The 19175-nt window shown below is 51.0% G+C and overlaps 1 protein-coding gene across 3 annotated transcripts in view; it reads right to left on the reverse strand.

Annotated features, from left to right (window-relative positions):
• VIL1 (villin 1) overlaps positions 1 to 19175 on the reverse strand; it is a 36940-nt gene that overhangs the window by 7739 nt on the left and 10026 nt on the right. For all 3 annotated transcript variants that reach the window (XM_012446066.3, XM_012446067.3, XM_064372998.1), the window contains 15 exons: positions 18325 to 18433; positions 18061 to 18171; positions 17198 to 17400; positions 17010 to 17088; positions 16740 to 16838; positions 15516 to 15669; positions 14415 to 14515; positions 14189 to 14326; positions 13425 to 13583; positions 10606 to 10785; positions 10106 to 10251; positions 8526 to 8670; positions 7825 to 8013; positions 6389 to 6457; positions 4288 to 4428 (listed from right to left, as the gene is read on the reverse strand). In XM_012446066.3, the coding sequence (XP_012301489.1) occupies positions 4288 to 4428; positions 6389 to 6457; positions 7825 to 8013; positions 8526 to 8670; positions 10106 to 10251; positions 10606 to 10785; positions 13425 to 13583; positions 14189 to 14326; positions 14415 to 14515; positions 15516 to 15669; positions 16740 to 16838; positions 17010 to 17088; positions 17198 to 17400; positions 18061 to 18171; positions 18325 to 18433 (2023 nt within the window). The remainder of the gene's footprint in view (positions 1 to 4287; positions 4429 to 6388; positions 6458 to 7824; positions 8014 to 8525; positions 8671 to 10105; positions 10252 to 10605; positions 10786 to 13424; positions 13584 to 14188; positions 14327 to 14414; positions 14516 to 15515; positions 15670 to 16739; positions 16839 to 17009; positions 17089 to 17197; positions 17401 to 18060; positions 18172 to 18324; positions 18434 to 19175) is intronic.

Consider the following 19175-nt stretch of genomic DNA (forward strand, 5'->3'; position numbering starts at 1 on the left):
GGCACATTCAATTAAGAGTCCCACATTAAAGTTGCTATAATGAGGTGACTCACACCTGTAATCCTGGCACTTTGGGAGGCCGAGGTGGGTGGATCACCTGAGGTCAGGAGTTGAAGACCAGCCTGGCCATCATGGTGAAACCCTATCTTTTTAAAAAAAAAAAAACGTTGCTATAAAACAGCATCTCCCAGCCTTCATCTCCGCTCCCCCTAGCACTAAGAGGTAGACAGTAGAGGCGAGACCTGAGAGTTTCCTTTAATACTTAGACTGCTCTGCTAAGATGGCGTTGACCTAGGGAATATTTTATTGACTCCCACAGAGAGCCCTGAATTGAACAGCTTCCTTGTAAACAACTATAGATGGATTTCAAGCTCAGGGGGGTCTGATGCTCCAGTTCTCTAACCTGTCATTAGATTTGCCTCTCACCCTGGGCACTCTCTCCTTAAGGTTCCTGGAAGCCTTCCTCACTCTCCGAGGCAGGGCAGTGGAATGCCTGTTTTTGGTTTGGGGGTTCATTTTGTTTTGGGGGGTTTTGAGACAGGGTCCTGTTCTGTCACCCAGGCTGGAGTGTGATGACACAATCACAGATCACCTGTAGCCCCAGTCTCCTGGGCTCAAGCAGTCTTCCGAGCTCAGCCTCTCGGGTGGCTGGGACTACAGACGCACGCCACCACACGCAGCTAATTTTTGTTATTTTTTTGTAGAGACAGTGTCTTACTTTGTTTCCCAGGCTGGTCTCAAACTCCTGGGCTCAAGCAAACCAATCTGCCTGCTTTGGCCTCTGAAAGTGCTGGGATTGCAGTCATGAGCCACCACGTTCAGTGAGTGGTTGGTTTTGGAAGGAGAGAGTAAATTTCAATGATTTGGACATCAATGGATGTGGAAGAGCTGCCATACCCTAATTCTGTGTGTAGCACCCTCACCAGTTTCCTCACAGCTGTGGCTGCTATATTCTAGGTCTGTACTCTCTCTGGTCCAGCCAGGCTGACTCTTCAGCTTTGTCAAGACTACTGGACTCTGACCCCTCAGGCTAGATAGCAGGGACTACCCATCCTAGTGGACTTGTATCTTTCCACTGGTCCTGTTCTTGAACCCTGCAGTCCTGCCAGCTGATTACTAGCCACACCCATGCCCACATCCGCCTCCCTGTTGTTTACTCATCAGTGCGCAAATACTTAGATTACCATCTTGCTTTGCCTGCAGCCAGACCTACCACCCCACTGTTGTCACTGGTTCACCTTGCAAGATTGGAGCAGCTAGAAAGGTCTGAAAACCTCTTCTACACCCCCCATGTGACATTAAACTCAGCTTTCCCACAAGAATATATACTACTTCCATGATTGAAAAATCAGCCACAGTCCAGTCACGGTGGCTCACACCTGTAATCCCGGCACTTTGGGAGGTGGAGGCGGGTGGACCACTGAGGTCAGGAGTTTAAGACCAGCCTGACCAATCTGGTGAAACCTTGTCTCTACTGAAAATACAACAACAACAACAAATTAGCCAGGCATGTAATCTCGGCTACTTGGGAGGTTGAGACAGGAGAATTGCTTGAATCAGGGAGGTGGAGTTTGCAGTGAGCCAAGATCGTGCCACTGCACTCCAGCCTGGGTGACAGAATGAGACTCTGTCTCAAAAAAAAAAAAAAAAAATGCCTCCTTTGTGCTGCATAGCATGATGGTAACAGTGGGACTCTGAAGGCCTGGTTCTTGCTCTGGCTTTGCAACTAACGTAAGGTTAGGTAAGTCACTTCATCTCTCTGGACCTCAGTTTTCTCAGGTATAGAACAGGCAATAATAACAGTTTTCATTTGTTGAATACTACATACCAAGGCTGGGCTTAGCTCATCATTGTACTGGGATCATCATCCCACTGTTACAGTGAAGACACATATGCCTCCTACCCTCCTAGCAACTTCACAGATGGGAGAGTCCAGGAGAGAACATAGGAATGTGCTCTCTAAAGTAAAAGGCAGGATTGAAATTCTCTGGGAACAAAACACTTATACAAATATTGAGCCGAAACTCTTAGCAGACTTTCATTTTCTGAGAGAGACACTAGGTATCTCTCTTCTGTAGATCCCTTGATTCATTTGTAAGACTACTTTTGACTAATACCCCTAAGCTAGATTGGCAGTCTATTTTGGATCTTCATGAAGTGGGAATGAATATTAGAAATGTGTTCTTAGGGCCGGGCGCGGTGGCTCATGCCTATAATCCCAGCACTTCGGGAGGCCGAGGCGGGTGGATCATGAGGTCAAGAGATCGAGACCATCCTGGTCAACAAGGTGAAACTCCGTCTCTACTAAAAATACAAAAATTAGCTGGGCATGGTGGCGCGCACCTGTAGTCCCAGCTACTCGGGAGGCTGAGACAGGAGAATTGCTTAAACCCAGGAGGCGGAGGTTGCAGTGAGCCGAGATCGCGCCATTGCACTCCAGCCTGGGTAACAAGAGCGAAACTCCGTCTCAAAAAAAAAAAAAAAGAAATATGTTCTTAGGCTGGGTACAGTGGCTCACATCTGAAATTCCAACACTTTGGGAGACTGAGTCCAGGAAGTTGAGGCTGCAGTAAGCCATGATTGCGACTGCATTCCAGCCTGGGCAACAGAGCAAGACCCTATCTCAAAATTAAAAAAAAAGTGTCCAGCCCCAACCTCCAGTCCCCACACACTCGAAGTGTTTTGAACGAGTTCTTGCTGTGCTAACCACAGTTACCAGATGGACCGCGTGCTGATGAGTCCTTTTTTTTTTTTTTTGCTGATGAGTCTTAAATTTATATATCTGCCCTGGTGTTCGTCTGAATTGCCTGTCCACTGAACATGTATCTAAACCTCAAAGGACGTAGCTACCACCAAACTCATGATTGTCTTCCCCTGAGCTCAGCCTGATCCTGTTTTCTGTCTTGGAGAATGATGCTATTTCCTGCCCTCTCACACTCTTTATCCAGTAATTACCAAATATCGTTGATATTACCTCCTAAATGTTTCTCTCTACCTCCTCCACCATGACCTATTCTAGGTTCCCACCTACCTGTCGGCCTGAGAGCAGCTATGCTGTCTCTCCTAACTGGTGTTCCTATGACTGCTCTTGCCACCTTCCAGACTATTGTTGAATGAGCAGCTATAATGTTTTTTTAAATTTTGAGATGGAGTTTTACTCTTGTCACCCAGGCTGGAGTACAATGGCGTGATCTCGGCTCATTGCAACCTCCACCTCCTGGGTTCAAGTGATTCTCCTGCCTCAGCCTCCCAAGTAGCTGGGATTACAAGCACGTGCCACCACGCCCAGCTATTTTTATAATTTTAGTAGAGACACGGTTTCACCATGTTGGCCAGGCTGGTCTTGAACTCCTGACCTCAGGTGATCCACCCACCTCAGCCTCTCAAAGTGCTGGGATTACAGGCCTGAGCCACCGCACCCAGACAGTAATTTTTTTTTAAATGTAAATCTGTCACTCTGCTACTTCAACCATTGTGATTCCCCTTCACTGTCAGGATACATGATATGATCCTTAACTTGGGGTAGAAGGCCAGGTCAGCCCTGCCTCTCTCCCTGGCTCTGCACACTGCAGCCACTCTGGCCATCTTGCAATCTTGCCCCCATGTTTATTCCCTGCCTTTGGGCTTCATGTTAGCTGTCCCTTCATGTCCCTGTCCAGAAATAACTTACATTGCCTCAATAATTCCTATTCACCTTTCAGAAGGAAATCTGACTACATCAGGCTCCTGCTTGCAATACTTTTTTTGTGTTTGTTTTTGAGACAGTCTTACTCTGTCACCCAGGGTGGAATGCAGTGGCATGATTTCGGCTCACTGCAACCTCCACCTCCTGGGTTCAAGAAATTCTTGTCTCTCAGCCTCCCGAGTAGCTGGGATTATAGGCATGTACCACCAAGCCTGGCTAATTTTTGTATTTTTAGTTAGAGATGGGGTTTCACCATATTGGTCAGTCTGGTCTTGAACTCCTGACCTCAGGTGATCCACCTGCCTCAGCCTCCCAAAGTGCTGGGATTACAGGCATGAGCCACCACACCCAGCTTTGTTTGTAATACCCTTCACAGCTCCTATACTTCACCTTTCTGGCACTTAACCCTGAAATTAAATCATAGTGGAACCAGGCTTCTCTGGTCTCTTCCTGGGAGGTAAGCTGGCATGAAGGCAGAATCTCATCTGTCTTGTTCACCAGGGCATCCCCAACACCTAGTCACCTACAGGGCCAAATCTGGGCATCAGCTACGGTGGTCCAACAAATGGACTTGTCTGTCCTCCTTTGAGAGTCTGACCTACCTCCTTCCTGCTGGGGTCCACACCCTCAGGGAGCTCCTCTACAGGCTTGTTCACTAGCTTCTCCAGGGGGAAGATGGGCAGAGGCCCAGAACTGAGGTTGGTGTTAGCATTGAACACGTCCACTTTGGGGCTTGTGATCTCCTAGGAAAGAAAAGGAAACCATTGGTTACTTTAGCTGGCGCACAGCTACCTCCCAGGCTGCCTTTCTCTCTCGTCAACATTGATTCGAGGGCACCACCTTCAAGAAGCCTCCCATGTCCCACACCACCCTGCCACACACACACTCATAAGAATACAACATAGGCCAGGCGCAGTGGCTCACACCTATAATCTCAACACTTTGGGAGCCGAGGTGGGTGGATCACTTGAGGTCAGGAGTTCAAGACCAGCCTGGCCAACATGGTGAAACCCCATCTTCACTAAAAATACAAAAATTAGCTATGCATGGTGGCAGGCGCCTGTAATCCCAGCTACTCAGGATTAGCTGAGGCAAGAGAATCATTTGAACCTGGGAGGTGGAAGTTGCAGAGAGCCGAGATTGCACCACTACACTCCAGCCTGGGTGGCAGAGCGAGACTCCTCAAAAAACAAAAACAAAAAAACCCACAACATAGAGCTTAGTGGTCTGTTCCGATCAAAGTCCATTAGTGGAAAATGAGTCTTTTCTTTAATGACTCATTAACTTCCCCATGGCTTCCTCCAGAGTTTGAGATCTAGCCTGGATATTTATGATCCTGTCTCTTATCTGTTGTGAAACTGTCATCCATAAATTCACTTAACCTTGACCTATCATCTATACATGCAAGTGTGCACTGTCAGTCTACAAGAAGGGTTTCGTGAGTGCCACAGGTTTCACCACCTGTTGATTATACCACAGTGTGCTTGTGAACTTGTTCTTGAGTTTTGGATACATTCCTCAGAGTTAGCTCTGTCTTGTTCCCTCTATAAGCCTGTGAGCATCTCAAAGCAAAGGTTTTGACTTCATATTCCCATATCCAAGGCCTAAAGGCTAAATACATTTCTCTTCAGGTTGTTTTGCGGGGGAGGAGGGTTGTTTTTTTGAGACGGGGTCTGGCTCTGTTGCCCAGGCTGGAGTGCAGTGGCACAATTTCAGTTCACTGCAACCTCTGCCTCCCGGGCTCAATCCAACCTCCTATCTCAGTCTCTTGAGTAGCTAGGACCACAGGTGCACACACCACGCCTGGCTGGGTTTTCTTTATAAAGACAGGGTTTCTCCATATTGCCAAGACTAGTCTCAAACTCCTAGGCTCAAGTAATCCACCTGCCTCTGCCTCCCAAAGTGCTGGAATTACAGGTCTGAGCCACCACACCAGGCCTAAATACATTTCTGTTAACTCACTGAAAGACCAAAGGAGTTGCAGTTATTCTACCGAGACGGGACCCCCAAGGGTGGTGATTTCTATTTCTTAACGTGTAGTCCATTGACTACATGAAATTACCTTTTTAAAATAAGATTTAAAAGGTGCAGATTCCTAGGTGCCAACCCTAAGTCTGTAAACCAGAATCTTTGGGAACGGGGCCTTGGAATCTGTATTTTAATATGCTTCCCCTCACTCTCTGCCCTCCATCTCCCAGACTCCATGTATGATAAAACTTGAGAACCAGGCTGGGTGGGGTGGCTCATGCCTGTAATCCCAGCACTTTGGGAGGCCAAGGCAGGTGGATCACTTGATCTTGAATAAGACCAGCCTGGCTAACATGGTGAAACCCCATCTTTACTAAAAATACAAAAATTAGCCAGGTGTGGTAGCACGCACCTGTAATCCCAGCTACTTGGGAGGTTAAGGCATGAGACTCACTTGAACCCTGGAGTTGGAGGTTACAGTGAGCCAAGATCACGCCACTGCACTCCAGCCTGGGAGGCAGAGTGAAACTATGTCTCAAAAAAAAAAAAAAAAAAAAAAAAGGATTTTACTAGGAAATTGAGGAAACAAAACCACTAGAGGCGAAGAAGGAGAAGTGGGGAGAAACAGGAGGGAAAGCACAGGACACTGATGTCTTCTCTGCAGCGTTCTTGGCTCCCACAGGCCTGACCACCAGCTGGCCACAGCAGGGCCCTGCCACCCTGCCCCGGACTCACAGCAGTGATCTGGCTCCAGTCTCTAGAGTTGCCAAGCTCCACCTTCAGGTCCTCATAGGATTTTGTGTTCTGCATATAAAGTAAATAACAGATTAGAGCTGGGTCGCAGCAGAGGGGATGGATAAGAAGCCATTTTCCTTCAGGAATGGAAACAAGCCTGGTCTGAGGCCTTCAGGAAAGGAAAGAGGATACTCAGGCTGAGTCTGGAGGAGGGTCCCTGAAAAAGGAGATTAGATGGTGAGGTTGGGACCAGAGGGGCTGCCAGATCAGAAAAGGGCAGGGCAGGCTGTATTTGTCCCAGCTCAGCCCGACATGGGGATGGGGAGGATCACTTCCCATCTGCCTGGGCCAGTGCATGCACCCACAGGCAGTATGGAGAACCCTGCCTAGGCCAAGTAGGCTCCGGGAAATGGAGGTCTCCTGGCAGTGGGCAGGAGGGTCCCCCCAGATCCTACAAGGGAGCCCTGCCACAGAGGAGTGAAGAGACCGTGGGCTCTCTGCGGAGTCCTATCTCCATATCCTGGAGCACACTTATGCTGAACGAATGAGTGAATGAATGAATGAGGTTGAGAAAGAAGCCAGCACACACTTGAGGTGAGGGAAGGGTGATAACTGAAGCGGACTGAGAAAACCTGGCATCTCGATTTGCTGCCTTGAGAATTGTTTGAATCCATCCTCAAGACTTAACTTCAGCCCATCTAACTGCAGAATTTAAAATTAAAAAAAAAAACAAAAACACAGATGTAAGGAAATTAAGCTTTCTGTTTCCCTAAACTCATCTGTTATGCCAATTTAGTGCACCCAGAGCCACCAGGCCAGGCCTCACTCTACTTTGGCCTTCTTCCGACAGAAAACCTTTGCTGGAGTTCCTTTTGGGGGATCTGCCCTCTGCTTCTGTGTGGGGCCAGTTTGAGAAATGCCCCGGGGGATCCTGGCACACCATCCCTCAGGGAAGGACCACACACATGACCTATTGTGCTTAGAATTTAGCACCAGGAAGACGTTTGTCAGTTCTTCAGAACCGACGTGTTTCAGCTGGCACTGAGGGTCCGCCGTATTGCTGCGATGATGAGAACATTCTCACTTGTGTTGCCCAACTCAGTAGCCGCCTGCCACATGTGGCTAGTGACAAACTGAATTTTGAACTGTGTTGAAGTAATCGGTACATTTCTTACCTATAGTATCCAGCAGCTTCACTCTAAATGTAGCATGCAAACAAGGCACTATAATTAGCCTTGGTTTTTGATAGACTTCTTCCCTCTCCCTCACCAGGAAGCTTAACGGCCTTCACGCAGCCTTACTTTGTATTCCAAGCCTCCTCTAACCCCTTTCTAAATCAGCAGGTCACATGTCCCAAAGGGACAGAGAGGCCTTCGGGAATCAGCCTGCTCTCCAGGCAAGGCTAGAGCAGGACATGCTGGGATGAGGCCACTCACACTCCACTTGAAGGGATCCCAAGCCAGGAACCAGCCTGTGAAGGTGGGGGGCTCATGTCCCTGCTTCACCACAATGATGGGGGTCTCGGGGTCACGCCCGCTGGGATGGGTCTTGAGGTATTCCTGCACCGTGGTTGCTGCAGCCTTCTTCTCCTCCTCGTTGGCATGTTTCCCAATCCAGAAGAAGACCTATTGAGAAACTCAGGAAGTCAGACTGTCCTTCCTGTCCTCCCCGGCCTACAGGGATCTGCCTCAGTTGTCCAACAGTGAAGCCCTGACCCTGACCCTGACCCTGACCCTGACTCTACCACTACCAGCCAAATGACCCAGGGCAGGCACCAACTGGCCTTGAATTTGTATCTGGGAAATTATGAGGTTGGACAGATGACTTGTACTTGGATATTCCGCAAATGTGTGACTCCTAGACTGTCTAAAGCTCAGGATTCTCAAAAACACTCCTGCTGCCATGTGAAATAAATAGGACTTTGGGAGAGAATGCATTCTTCCCCGCAGCCCCTCTGAGTACGTTCCTCCCCACCTCCCTTCTTTCTTATGCTCCTGGTGTTCATAATACCATTTCCAGGCAGAAGTTACATGAGGCCCAAGAAGATGTTGACACTTACCTAACCCTAAAGCCACTCTTTCTTGGCCCTGGAGACTGAGGTGGCTGGGAAGGGGGGTGCCCAGGCCCTCAGTCCTACCTGGTCCCAGACATCTAGTAGGAACACATCATCCTCTTCCAAGTCATCCTGATTGAAGTCAGGGATCTCTGTGGCCAGGAAGCGCCCGGTCTTGTTGGAACATTCAAAGAGCCGGGGGCTGATGACCAGGTTTTCTTCCTGTAGTCTGCAGGATGGAGAGAAGATTGTACTGGCAGAAGGAAGGTGTGGCAAAGGAGAATCGAGGACACAGAACTCTGAGGGAGGGACTCTGGCATGGAAAGGCCATCTCCAGCAAAATGCCCTGTCTTCTGATTGACAAAAGGGTCCCCTCTCATTCCAAGAGTGCTCTGAGGGAGAAATTCCCACTGCTTTCTGGACATACATTCCAGTGGCTTTTGCAGAGCCTTGTTAGGAAGTTCTTCCTGATATCTTCCCTCCATCCCTCCTGCTGCTACTGCAGTACAGGCCCTTTTGCTTTTGAACTAGGGACTAGTGGATCATGGATATTCTCTAGAAAAACCACTTGAGGCCGGCAAGGTGGCTCACGCCTGTAATCCCAGCACTTTGGGAGGCTGAGGTGGGCAGATCACGAGGTCAAGAGATGGAAACCATCCTGCCAACAGGGTGAAACCCTGTCTCTACTAAAAATACAAAAATTAGCTGGGCGTGGTGGCACATGCCTGTAATTCCAGCTACTCAGGAGGCTGAGGCAGGAGAATTGCTTGAACCTGGGAGGCAGAGGTTGCAGTAAGCCGAGATCGCACCAGGCACGGTGACTCATGCCTGTAATCCTAGCACTTTGGGAGTCTGTGGTAGGTGGATTACCTGAGGTCAGGAGTTCGAGACCAGCCTGGCTAACATGGTGAAACTCTGTCTCTACTAAAAATACAAAAATTGGGTCGGGCGTGGTGGCTCACGCCTGTAATCCAAGCACTTTGGAGGCCAAGGCGGGTGGATCACCTGAGGTTGGGAGTTCAAGACCAGCCTGACCAACATGGTGAAACCCAGTCTTTAAAAAAGAAAAAGAAAAGAAAAAAAGCAAAAATACAAAAATTACCCAGGCATGGTGGTGGGTGCCTGTAATCCCAGCTACCCAGGAGGCTGGGGCAGGAGAATTGCTGGAACCTGGGAGGCAGAGGCTGCAGTGAACTGAGATTGTGCCACTGCACTCCAGCCTGGGCAACAGAGCTAGACTCTGTCACAAAAACAAAACAAAACAAAACTTTTTGAAAGAGGGCTTGTGGCTTGTGCTCCTCAGCATCCTAGACCTGTCTCAGGACCTAAAGGCAGGCTGGGCTCTGGCACCTTCTTACTGAAAGGCAAACCTGGAGCCCTGCCCCTCTCTTTGAGCTGCCTCGTATGGCCAGGAATTCCCTTTGCCAAGGAAAACCCCACCAGGTCCTGGGCACACTGCAGTGAGCAGCACAGACACAGCCCCTGTGCCAAGGAGCTCCAAGGGCATGGGCTCCCCTTTATTCATCTTGTAGCCCTGGGGGCCTGGCACGGTGCCTGACATAGAGTCCTCAGTCCATGCCTGCTGTGGGCTCTGGGTGTGGGGATGGAGATGCTGGAGGCTCCCCGACCTTGGTAACCTGGAGGCGGGGGGACCTGGGAGTTACCTCTTGGTGTTGGCATAGGGAGCCTTCCCGCCCAGGGCCATCCAGAAGTTGGCTGGCTCCTGCCCTTCCACCACCACTTGCTTCTCTGTCCGCGAGATGGTGTCAGCAACCATCTTGGCCATCTCCCGCTCGTCCCCACTACAGCCCTGGGAAAACAAAGGGGTTGGCCAATTTCTAATGCCACCCCTACCTCCACCCTCCTACCACATTCACTGCCCAGAGTTCCGGGGTCTAAGAAGGCTCGCCTGGGTCAGGACCCACCCTGTGTATATAGGGCACACAGGGACAATTCCATGCTCTCCTCTGTCCTTAACATTGCAGAGAATAGCAGAGAAAACTAGAGAGTCTTTTCAAGGGTGGGCGAGGGACTCTAAGAGGCAGTGGATTCTTCTTACAGAGATTAAAGGAGAATCTCTATAAGGATACCGAGGTCTGCTGCATAACTGGGGGACTCCCAGGACCCACTTGGGGATGGGGAGGCCTCTAGGCCCTGAACACACCTTCCCACACCATAAGTAGCAGCAGGACTGGGTCTTGAGGACAAAGACATCATTGGAATTGAGGGAACTGGCCCGCGCTGGGACCTCAAAGGCCTTGGTGTTGTTGTCTCTGGTTCCCTGGACCTGGAACAGCCGTGTGGAGGGCCCAGGCTCCAAGTTGTTACCTCGGGAGGTGCCTCCCTGCAAGTGAGGGGAGAAGGCAGGGGGAGAGACAGGAGTCACTTAGTAAAGATGATGATGAGGGAACAGAGGGGCACAAAGAACCAGAGAGGGAGAGGGTAGGGCGGGGCGGCCTGCCCTGCAGCTCCTCTGATGCTGTGTCATCAGGTCTTTCTAAAACATTGCTTGCATCATGGTGATTCTCTGCTCAAAAACATTCAGTGAGTCCCCATTGCTTATAGCCTAAGGCCCAGCTCCTCAGCGGTGCCTTTGAAGGCCCCACATGACAAAGATGCAAACTGCCTTTGCAGACATTGCTGCTGCCAACCCTCCAGCTTAGCTTTGCCAGGCTTTTTTTTTTTTTTTTTTTTTTTTTGAGACGAAGTCTTGCTCTGTTGCCCAGGCTGGAGTGCAATGGTGTGATCTTGGCTCACCGCCTCCCAGGTTCAGGCAATTTTCCTGCCTCAGCCTCCCGAGTAGCTGGGACTACAGGCACGTGCCACCTCACCTGGCTAATTTTTGTATCTTTAGTAGATGGGGGTTCAGGGTTCACCATGGTGACCAGGCTGGTCTCAAACTCCTGACCGCAGGAGATCCACCTGCCTCTGCCTCCCAAAGTGCTGGGAATACAGGCATGAGCCACTGCACCCAGGCAGCTCCATCAGGCTTCTGATGTTCCCCATGGAGCCTCTCCCCGGGCCCTTGTCCTTGCTGTGCCCCTGCATTGCATGCCCTCGATTTACCTCTGCCAAACTCCTCAACTCTGACCCAAATGTCCAGACAAATGTCTCCTCCGATCCCCTACTGCCCATAAACTCTATGGCATTCCCAGATTACTGTACTCCAGCCAACAAGATGATAAACGGTATTAACGTGCCGTTCTCCTTGCTTGGGGACTTGCAAAGGACTGTGTGTTTCAGGTGCTCAATAGGCAGATTATTGCTTAAATGGTTGCATTAGACGTCTGTTTCATTTTGTTGGAAGGCACCAATGCAGTTTGCACAGGTGCATCATTTAGGCAAATCTAGCCAAAATATCTTCTTTTTTTATGTAAAGGATTTAAGGAGTTGGAGTGTAGAGGGCAGGCAGTACTTGCACATGGTGAATGCTCATTACATATCTCCCTCCCTTCCATCCTCCTTCCTTCCTTCCTTCCTTCCTTTCTTCCTCCTTCCTTCTTCCTTCCTTCCTCCTTCCTTCCTCCCTTCCTTCCTCCTTCCATCCTCCTTCCTTCCTCCTTCCTTCCTCCTTCCTTCCTTCCTCCTTCCTTCCTTCCTCCTTCTTTCCTTCTTCCTTCCATCCTCCTTCCTTCCTTCCTCCTTCCTTCCTTCCTCCTTCCTTCCTTCCATCCTCCTTCCTTCCTCCTTCCTTCCTTCTTTCCTTCCTTCCTCCTTCCTTCCTTCCATCCTCCTTCCTTCCTTCCTCCTTCCTTCCTTCTTTCCTTCCTTCCTCCTTCCTTCCTTCCATCCTCCTTCCTTCCTTCCTCCTTCCTTCCTTCTTTCCTTCCTTCCTCCTTCCTTCCTTCCTCCCTTCCTTCCTTCTTTCCTTCCTTCCTTCCTCCTTCCTTCCTCTTTCCTTCTTTCCTTCCTTCCTTCCTCCTTCCTTCCTCCTTTCCTTTCCTTCCTCTTTCCTTCTTTCCTTCCTTCCTTCTTTCCTTCCTTCCTCTTTCCTTCTTTCCTTCCTTCCTTCCTCCTTCCTTTCTTCTTTCCTTCCTTCCTCCTTCCTTCCTTCTTTCCTTTCTTCCTTCCTTCCTCCTTTCTTCTTTCCCTCCCTTCCTCCTTCCTTCTTTCTTTCCCCCTCTCTCTCTCTCTTTCTTTCAATGGAGTTTTTTTCTTGTTGCTCAGGCTGGAGTGCAGTGGCACAATCTCAGCTCACTGCCACCTCCACCTCCCGGGTTCAAGTAGTTCTCCTACCTCAGCCACCCAAGTAGCTGGGATTACAGACATGCGCCACCACGCCTGGCTAATTTTTGTATTTAATAGAGCAGGGTTTTGCCATGTTGGTCAAACTGGTCTTGAACTCCTGACCTCAGGTGATCCACCCACCTCGGCCTCTCAAAATGCTGGGATTATAGGTGTGAGCCACTGTGCCTGGCCATATATACATATATATACACACACATACACACATATATATACATATATACACACATACATATATATACATATATATACACACACACATACATATATACATATATATATATATATATATATTTTTTTTTTGAGACAGAGTATCGCTCTGTCACCTCGGCTAGAGAGCAATAGCATGATCTCGGCTCACTGCAGCCTCGGCCTCCTGGGTTCAAGCTGAGATTACAGGCACCAGCCATCATGCCCGGCTAATTTTTGTATTTTTGTAGAGACGGGGTTTCACCATGTTGGCTAAGCTAGTCTTGAACTCCTGACCTCAGGTGATTCACCCACCTCAGCCTCTGAAAGTGCTGGGATTACAGGCATGAGCCACTGCACCCGGCCCAATTACACGTATTTCTAAAGTAACCACCAAATGGGTTGTTTCTATTACCAGTTACACATAGGTGATAGAGCCTCCAGGGTAGTCTCCTATGAAGAAGAGGCTTCACCCCAAGCCCTGCCTTCACCACCCACCCTCTTTCCCATCTCCTGGATGCCTGTCTCGCCTCAGTTCAGGAGCCATACCTGGTAGACGACCATGCGTCCCTTGAAGATGGACATAAGATGAGGCGGCTCCTTGCCCATTGGGACCCGGATCTGGACTGGTTCACCATTGTACTTCTGGTCGAGGATGACGGCTTGATAAGCTGACGCTGCAATTTCATCTTGGCTGGCCTGGCTGCCCTGGGGATGAGCAGGAGGGAGTGAGTGGGATAGGGTCAGCCCCCAATTCTGACCCCATCCTCAGCCTCAGCAACAACTTCATCCCCAATTCTAATCTGGTTCTAAACCCAATTGTCTTCCCCACCAAACTCTGCCGTGAAACAGCCACAACCCTGATCTGACCCAGCCCTCAGTTCTGACCTCAACCTCAAACCTAATTCTTTCCCAAACCTAGCCCAGCCCTGACCTACCTGCAACCCCAGCCTCGACCCCGAACTTCCTCCTCTCCTTTCTGCTCCTCCCTCAGGGAAGCATCACAGGCCCCACACCACTCACTCCCAGCACCTACCTGCTCCCTCCCATCTAGACACAAAAACCCATGGGCAGAGCAGGTTACAAGAATGTGCAGAAGGAATTAAAATTGGAAGGGAGACTCAGAGAACCAAAAGGAAAAGGGCTGTGAATGGGGTACTATTGGGACCTCGTAGCCAAAGCAGTCCATCTTGAAGGGGTGAGCTCCCCATCCCCAGAGGAATTCAACCCAAGGATAATGGCCACTTAGCAGGAGTATGTACAAGGTGGAGCTAAGCCAGCTGTGCTCTGGGTGGGACAGGGCAGGACCTGACCTGCCAGATGTAGAGTAGGTAGTGCTGCTTCTCGCCGATGAGGTAGGTGTAGAGCAGCAGGTAGCAGTCGCCCCCGTAGAAGTGGCCTAGCCACTTGGAATCCACAGGTGCCAGCTCTAGGTCCTCAATGCGCCACACCTAGGGCCAGTATCAGGCCAGGGTGAGGTCCAGAACAGGCTCCACCATCCCTGCTCCACCCAGCACGGGCCTCTCTGCCCTCACATACCTGCACGTCCCCACTCCCATCATCCACCATCTTCTGCTGGGCAGCCACCTGAGGCTGGACATGCATGGACGAGGCATCGAACTTCACCTGCTCCACCTTGGCTAGAGTGGGAGAAATCATGACACCAGTTGTCACCAGCGGAGGTCCCCCAGGTCCTCACAACAGCCCTGAATGGCGGCTACAATTCTTAGACCCATTTTCAGATGAGGAAACTGAAGCAAGAGAGATTCAGTAGTTTACCTGGTTGCATAGAATATGCCACAGCTACAGTAGAGAACCGTATTTCCCTGCTTCTAAGACTCCTGCTTGATCAGTGCCTCCCAGGGAGCCAGGAGAGGCACAAGAGCAAGGCTGTGGCTTTACTGATCTACTCCGTCCTGACCCCTGCAGCATTCAGACTTCAAGCCTTGACCTTGTCTCCCAGCTCAGGAGGGAGCTCTGTGATCATGAGGGCTACACATTTTCGTTTCTCCTCCTGCAGCTGCCAGGCACCAAGCTTGCCCTCAGCAAATACTGGCTGGTAAGAAGCTGAAGCTATTTGGTTTCCAGGGAGGCCCAACCCCATCCCAAATGAAACATCACTCTCAGCACCCCCGATTTTTTTTTTTTTTTAAGATGGAGTTTCACTCTTGTTGCCTAGGCTGGAGTGCAATGACACAATCTCAGCTCATTGCAACCTTCGCTTCCTGAATTCAAGCGATTCTCCTGCCTCAGCCTCCCGAGTAGCTGGGATTACAGGCATGGCCTGCGCCACCACACTTGGCTTTTTTTTTTTTTTTTTTTTTTTTTTTTTGTATTTCATAGAGATGAGGTTTCACCATGTTAGGCTGGTCTCGATCCTGACCTCAGGTGATCCCCCCGCCTTGGCCTCCCAAAGTGCTGGGATTACAGGCATGCACCACTGTGCCTGACGCTCTCAGCTCCCTTTTTGTGACAACTGGAGTTTGTCCATGTCCCGACCCATTGGGATAAGCTCAGAGTCAGCGTAAAAGTCTTTGTGGAAGATGCATGTCGAGGAAGGACAGTAGGCGCTGGACCAAGTGGCTCTCCTGGCCTAGCCCCTGGATCCTGGCTCCCTCACTGCCCCCGCCTGGCCCTCACCCACGGAGCCCACAGTATGGGTTTTGCCCAGGCCTGAGGACCGGTTGGGCACAGTCCACTTCTGGAAGAGCTGCTGAAAGACGGCCGACTCTGCCCCGTCGTTCTGCACCTCCACCTGTGTGCTTGCCGGGTACTGCTTGGCTGTGATGAAGTTCTGGGAAGAGAAATGGGTGGCTGGAAGCTATGCCCCTCCCCTGGTCCCCACTCCCAATGCAAGCCAAAACCCGGCTCTAACCCCAACCAGATACACCATCAGATCTACCCCTGCTACCAAACCTGAACCCAAACCCAGTGCCAATGCTGATCCCCAACCTAACCCTACTCTGACCTCAACATCAAGGTCAAACCTGATACCCCGTGAAACCTAACACTGGCCTCAAGCCTCATTGTGACCTCAATCTAATACCCAAACCTAACTCTGACCCCAATCCCAAAGCCAAATCTAACTCCTAGCATGACCCTACCTCATGCTAACCCTAATGCCCAGTCTCCTATCCAACACTGACCCCAAGCCAGTTAGGGTTACAGCTCCAGCCCCAGTAATGACCCCAAACTCTGACTTGGCCCTTGTCTGAGCTGACCCAATCCCTTTTTGTAGGAAGCCAGCCTCCCTCCATTTCTCCTTCCCTTCCCTTCTTCTTCTTTTTTTTTTTTTTTGAGATAGAGTCTCCCTCTGTCACCCAGGCTAGAGTGCAGTGGCTTGATCTCGGCTCACTGCAACCTCTGCCTCCCGGGTTCAAGTGATTCTCTCCTGCCTCAGCCTCCTGAGTAGCTGGGACTACAGGTGCCTGCCACCACACCCATCTAATTTTTGTATTTTTAGTAGAGACAGGGTTTTGCCATATTGGCCAGGCTGATCTCAAACTCTGACCTCGTGATCCACCCACCTCGGCCTCCCAAAGTGCTGAAATCACAGGTGTGAGCCACTGTGCCGGCTCTCCTTCCCTTCTCTAAACCCAGCTCAGGTGCAGGGAGGTGAGAGCCCACATCTTGAGGTGGCCCCATGGTTGTCTGGTGGTTGGCTCCCTGGTGTGCAGAAAACCCCCAAGATGACTACAGAATGGTCCCTCAGCTCCTCCCATTGGGCTGCGCCCAGCCCCCATCCTGCCCCTCCCAGCCTTCCCTGCCTCTGCCTGGCGCTGTGCCCTGGTCTGAGTCTGCCTGCCCACCCCATGCTGTTCTCTCTCCCATCACTCTGCCCTCCTCCTGGGCCCCCACCCCTACCAGCGCATAGTTCATGGCTCCCTTCTTCTCCCGCTCATTGGCTTTCTTCCCCTTCCACACGTAGATCTTCAGGCCCCCCTGGTCCAGGATGTAACAGTCCTAGAATCGGGAGAGGTTAAGAGTCTGATGGAGCTGGAAGTGCTGGACTAGGACAGCCTCACACACACAAAAGTCTCTCCCTCCCACGCTCACCCCAACCCCCTGAAATTTTTCTGCTTGAGGGAGAGGGGGCCAGGCTGCAGTGGGCTGGGGGTCTCCAGACCCTCTCACCTCATGACTGAGCAGGTCCTGCGTCAGCGGCCGTGTGGCGATTTCCCTCATCACCAGATTCCCCTCGGAGTCAGACACACTGCAGGACAGAAGCAAGGCATAGATGGGGAGGGCACCCATGCCCCTCAGCCAGGGCACCTGCCCCCGGGGAGTCCCCAGCACCCAGGAAGACCCCGCTGGGTGCTCACTGGTACAGCTTGAGTGCGGCCTTGAGTGCCGGCTCCACCACCGTGTCTGGCACAGCTGACTTCAGCTCACGGCGCTTGCCCAGCACGTAGTTCATCACCTCCATCAGCTGTGGAGATGCTGATTCATTCTCTCCATCCACCACACCTACGTAGGTGCGCCCTCCTCGCTCCTGGTCTCGGATCTCCTTGGCCAGAGTCATGCCCTGCAGGAAGGCCCCTGGTGACCCGTCGGGAGGAGTGGGGGACCAGGCAGTGTCTGCCACCCCACATCTTGCCAGGCAAGCCCGGATCACCTACAGCAGCCACAAGGGTTGAATCCCCTGCCCTGCTTTTCCCATTGGAGGGGCCATACTTTTAAGCCATATAAGGAAACCAGGGGAAAGGTAGCTGGGTGAGCAGGCTTGCTGGGTCTTCTGTTCTGACAGCGTGGGAAATGTGCGCTTAGACCTCACAGTTCAGGACAAGAGCCGAGCCCCAAGGATCACAGTACTCAATCTCTTTGCCCCAAAACATGCTTGCAGCCTCACAGTGCACGCACAGCGTCAATATGCTGTGAGTAGAAACACACGCATGCCCATCCCCATTTCATTCACCGCTGGATCGACAAGGCTGGGCACAGGCTCTGCCACACTGTAGACACTCATTCTATCTGAGTGGACTGGCCGCAAGCACACACATGCAAACTCCAGCGCGCACGCCTGCCCCAAACACACGGAGACAGATCCACCTTCAACCACTGTCCCCAGCAGTTGGCAGGGAGAGGCCTGGGGAAAGGGAGCTGACGGGGGTAGGTTCTGGGTCTGCAGGAGCAGGCGGGGGCAGGATAGGATTCGAGAAGTAGGTATGGTGCATGGGCAGGTTACCCTGAGTCTCTCCATGCGGTTACTTTCAGGTCCGTTCCACTGGATGATTAGCTTCCCGAGGTCCAGGAGGAAAACATCCCCTCGGTTGAAACTCTTCCAGGACATCTCTACCTAGGGAGCCATGGGGGAAGTGCAGACCCCACTCAGAGCTCACCTATCAGCCATCATCTTGGCCACCGCTCCCTGCCTCTCACCCCTCCTCAGCCCCTGCCCTCCACCCTGGGCCTCACAGCCCTGGCTGATGCTCCAGCGGGGCCTGCCTACCTCTCCAGCTACCACATTCCTCTTGCCCTTGACATGCAGCAGCCTCTGGACGTCAAAGGAGTTGGTCTCCACGTGCTTCATGCCGGAAGCCACACCCCCTTTCTGGATCCTGAGAAGAGAGGTGAGCTGATTCGAGGGAGTGGGCTGGGAGGTGTGCCTGGTCCCTGTTCTCCCAGGTCCTGGCTGCCGAGCTGGAGCCACATGAGGGCCAGGCTGGGACTAGGTGAGGTGAATGAGGTGCTGAGGTCACAAACTTTAGGGAGTCCTGCACTGTCAGGTCAGCCTGTGGCGTGCCCTTGCACACCCTGACAGTTACAGCAACCTTAAAAACTGCACCCTAACCCTAACATAAACAAGCAATGGGGAAAGGATTCCCTGTTTGTTTGATAAACGGTGTTGGGAAAACTGGCTAGCCATGTGCGGAAAGTAGAAACTGGACCCCTTCCTGACACCTTACACTAAAATTAACTCCAGATGGATCAAAGACTTAAACATAAGACCCAACACCATAAAAACCCGAGAAGAAAATCTAGGCAAAACCATTCAGGACATAGGCATAGGCAAGGACTTCATGACCAAAACACCAAAAGCATTGGCAACAAAAGCCAAAATAGACAAATGGGACCTAATCAAACTCCACAGCTTCTGCACGGCAAAAGAAACAGTCGTTAGAGTGAATCGGCAACCAACAGAATGGGAAAAAATTTTTGCAATCTACCCATCTGACAAAGGGCTGATATCCAGAATCTACAAAGAACTAAAACAGATTTACAAGAAAAAAACAAACAAGCCCATTCAAAAGTGGGCGAAGGATATGAACAGACACTTTACAAAAGAAGACATACATGAGG

Source organism: Aotus nancymaae, unplaced genomic scaffold, assembly GCF_030222135.1.
Source record: "Aotus nancymaae isolate 86718 unplaced genomic scaffold, 86718_ANA_hifiasm-v0.15.2.pri h1tg000008l, whole genome shotgun sequence".
Taxonomy (NCBI): Eukaryota; Metazoa; Chordata; class Mammalia; order Primates; family Aotidae; genus Aotus; species Aotus nancymaae.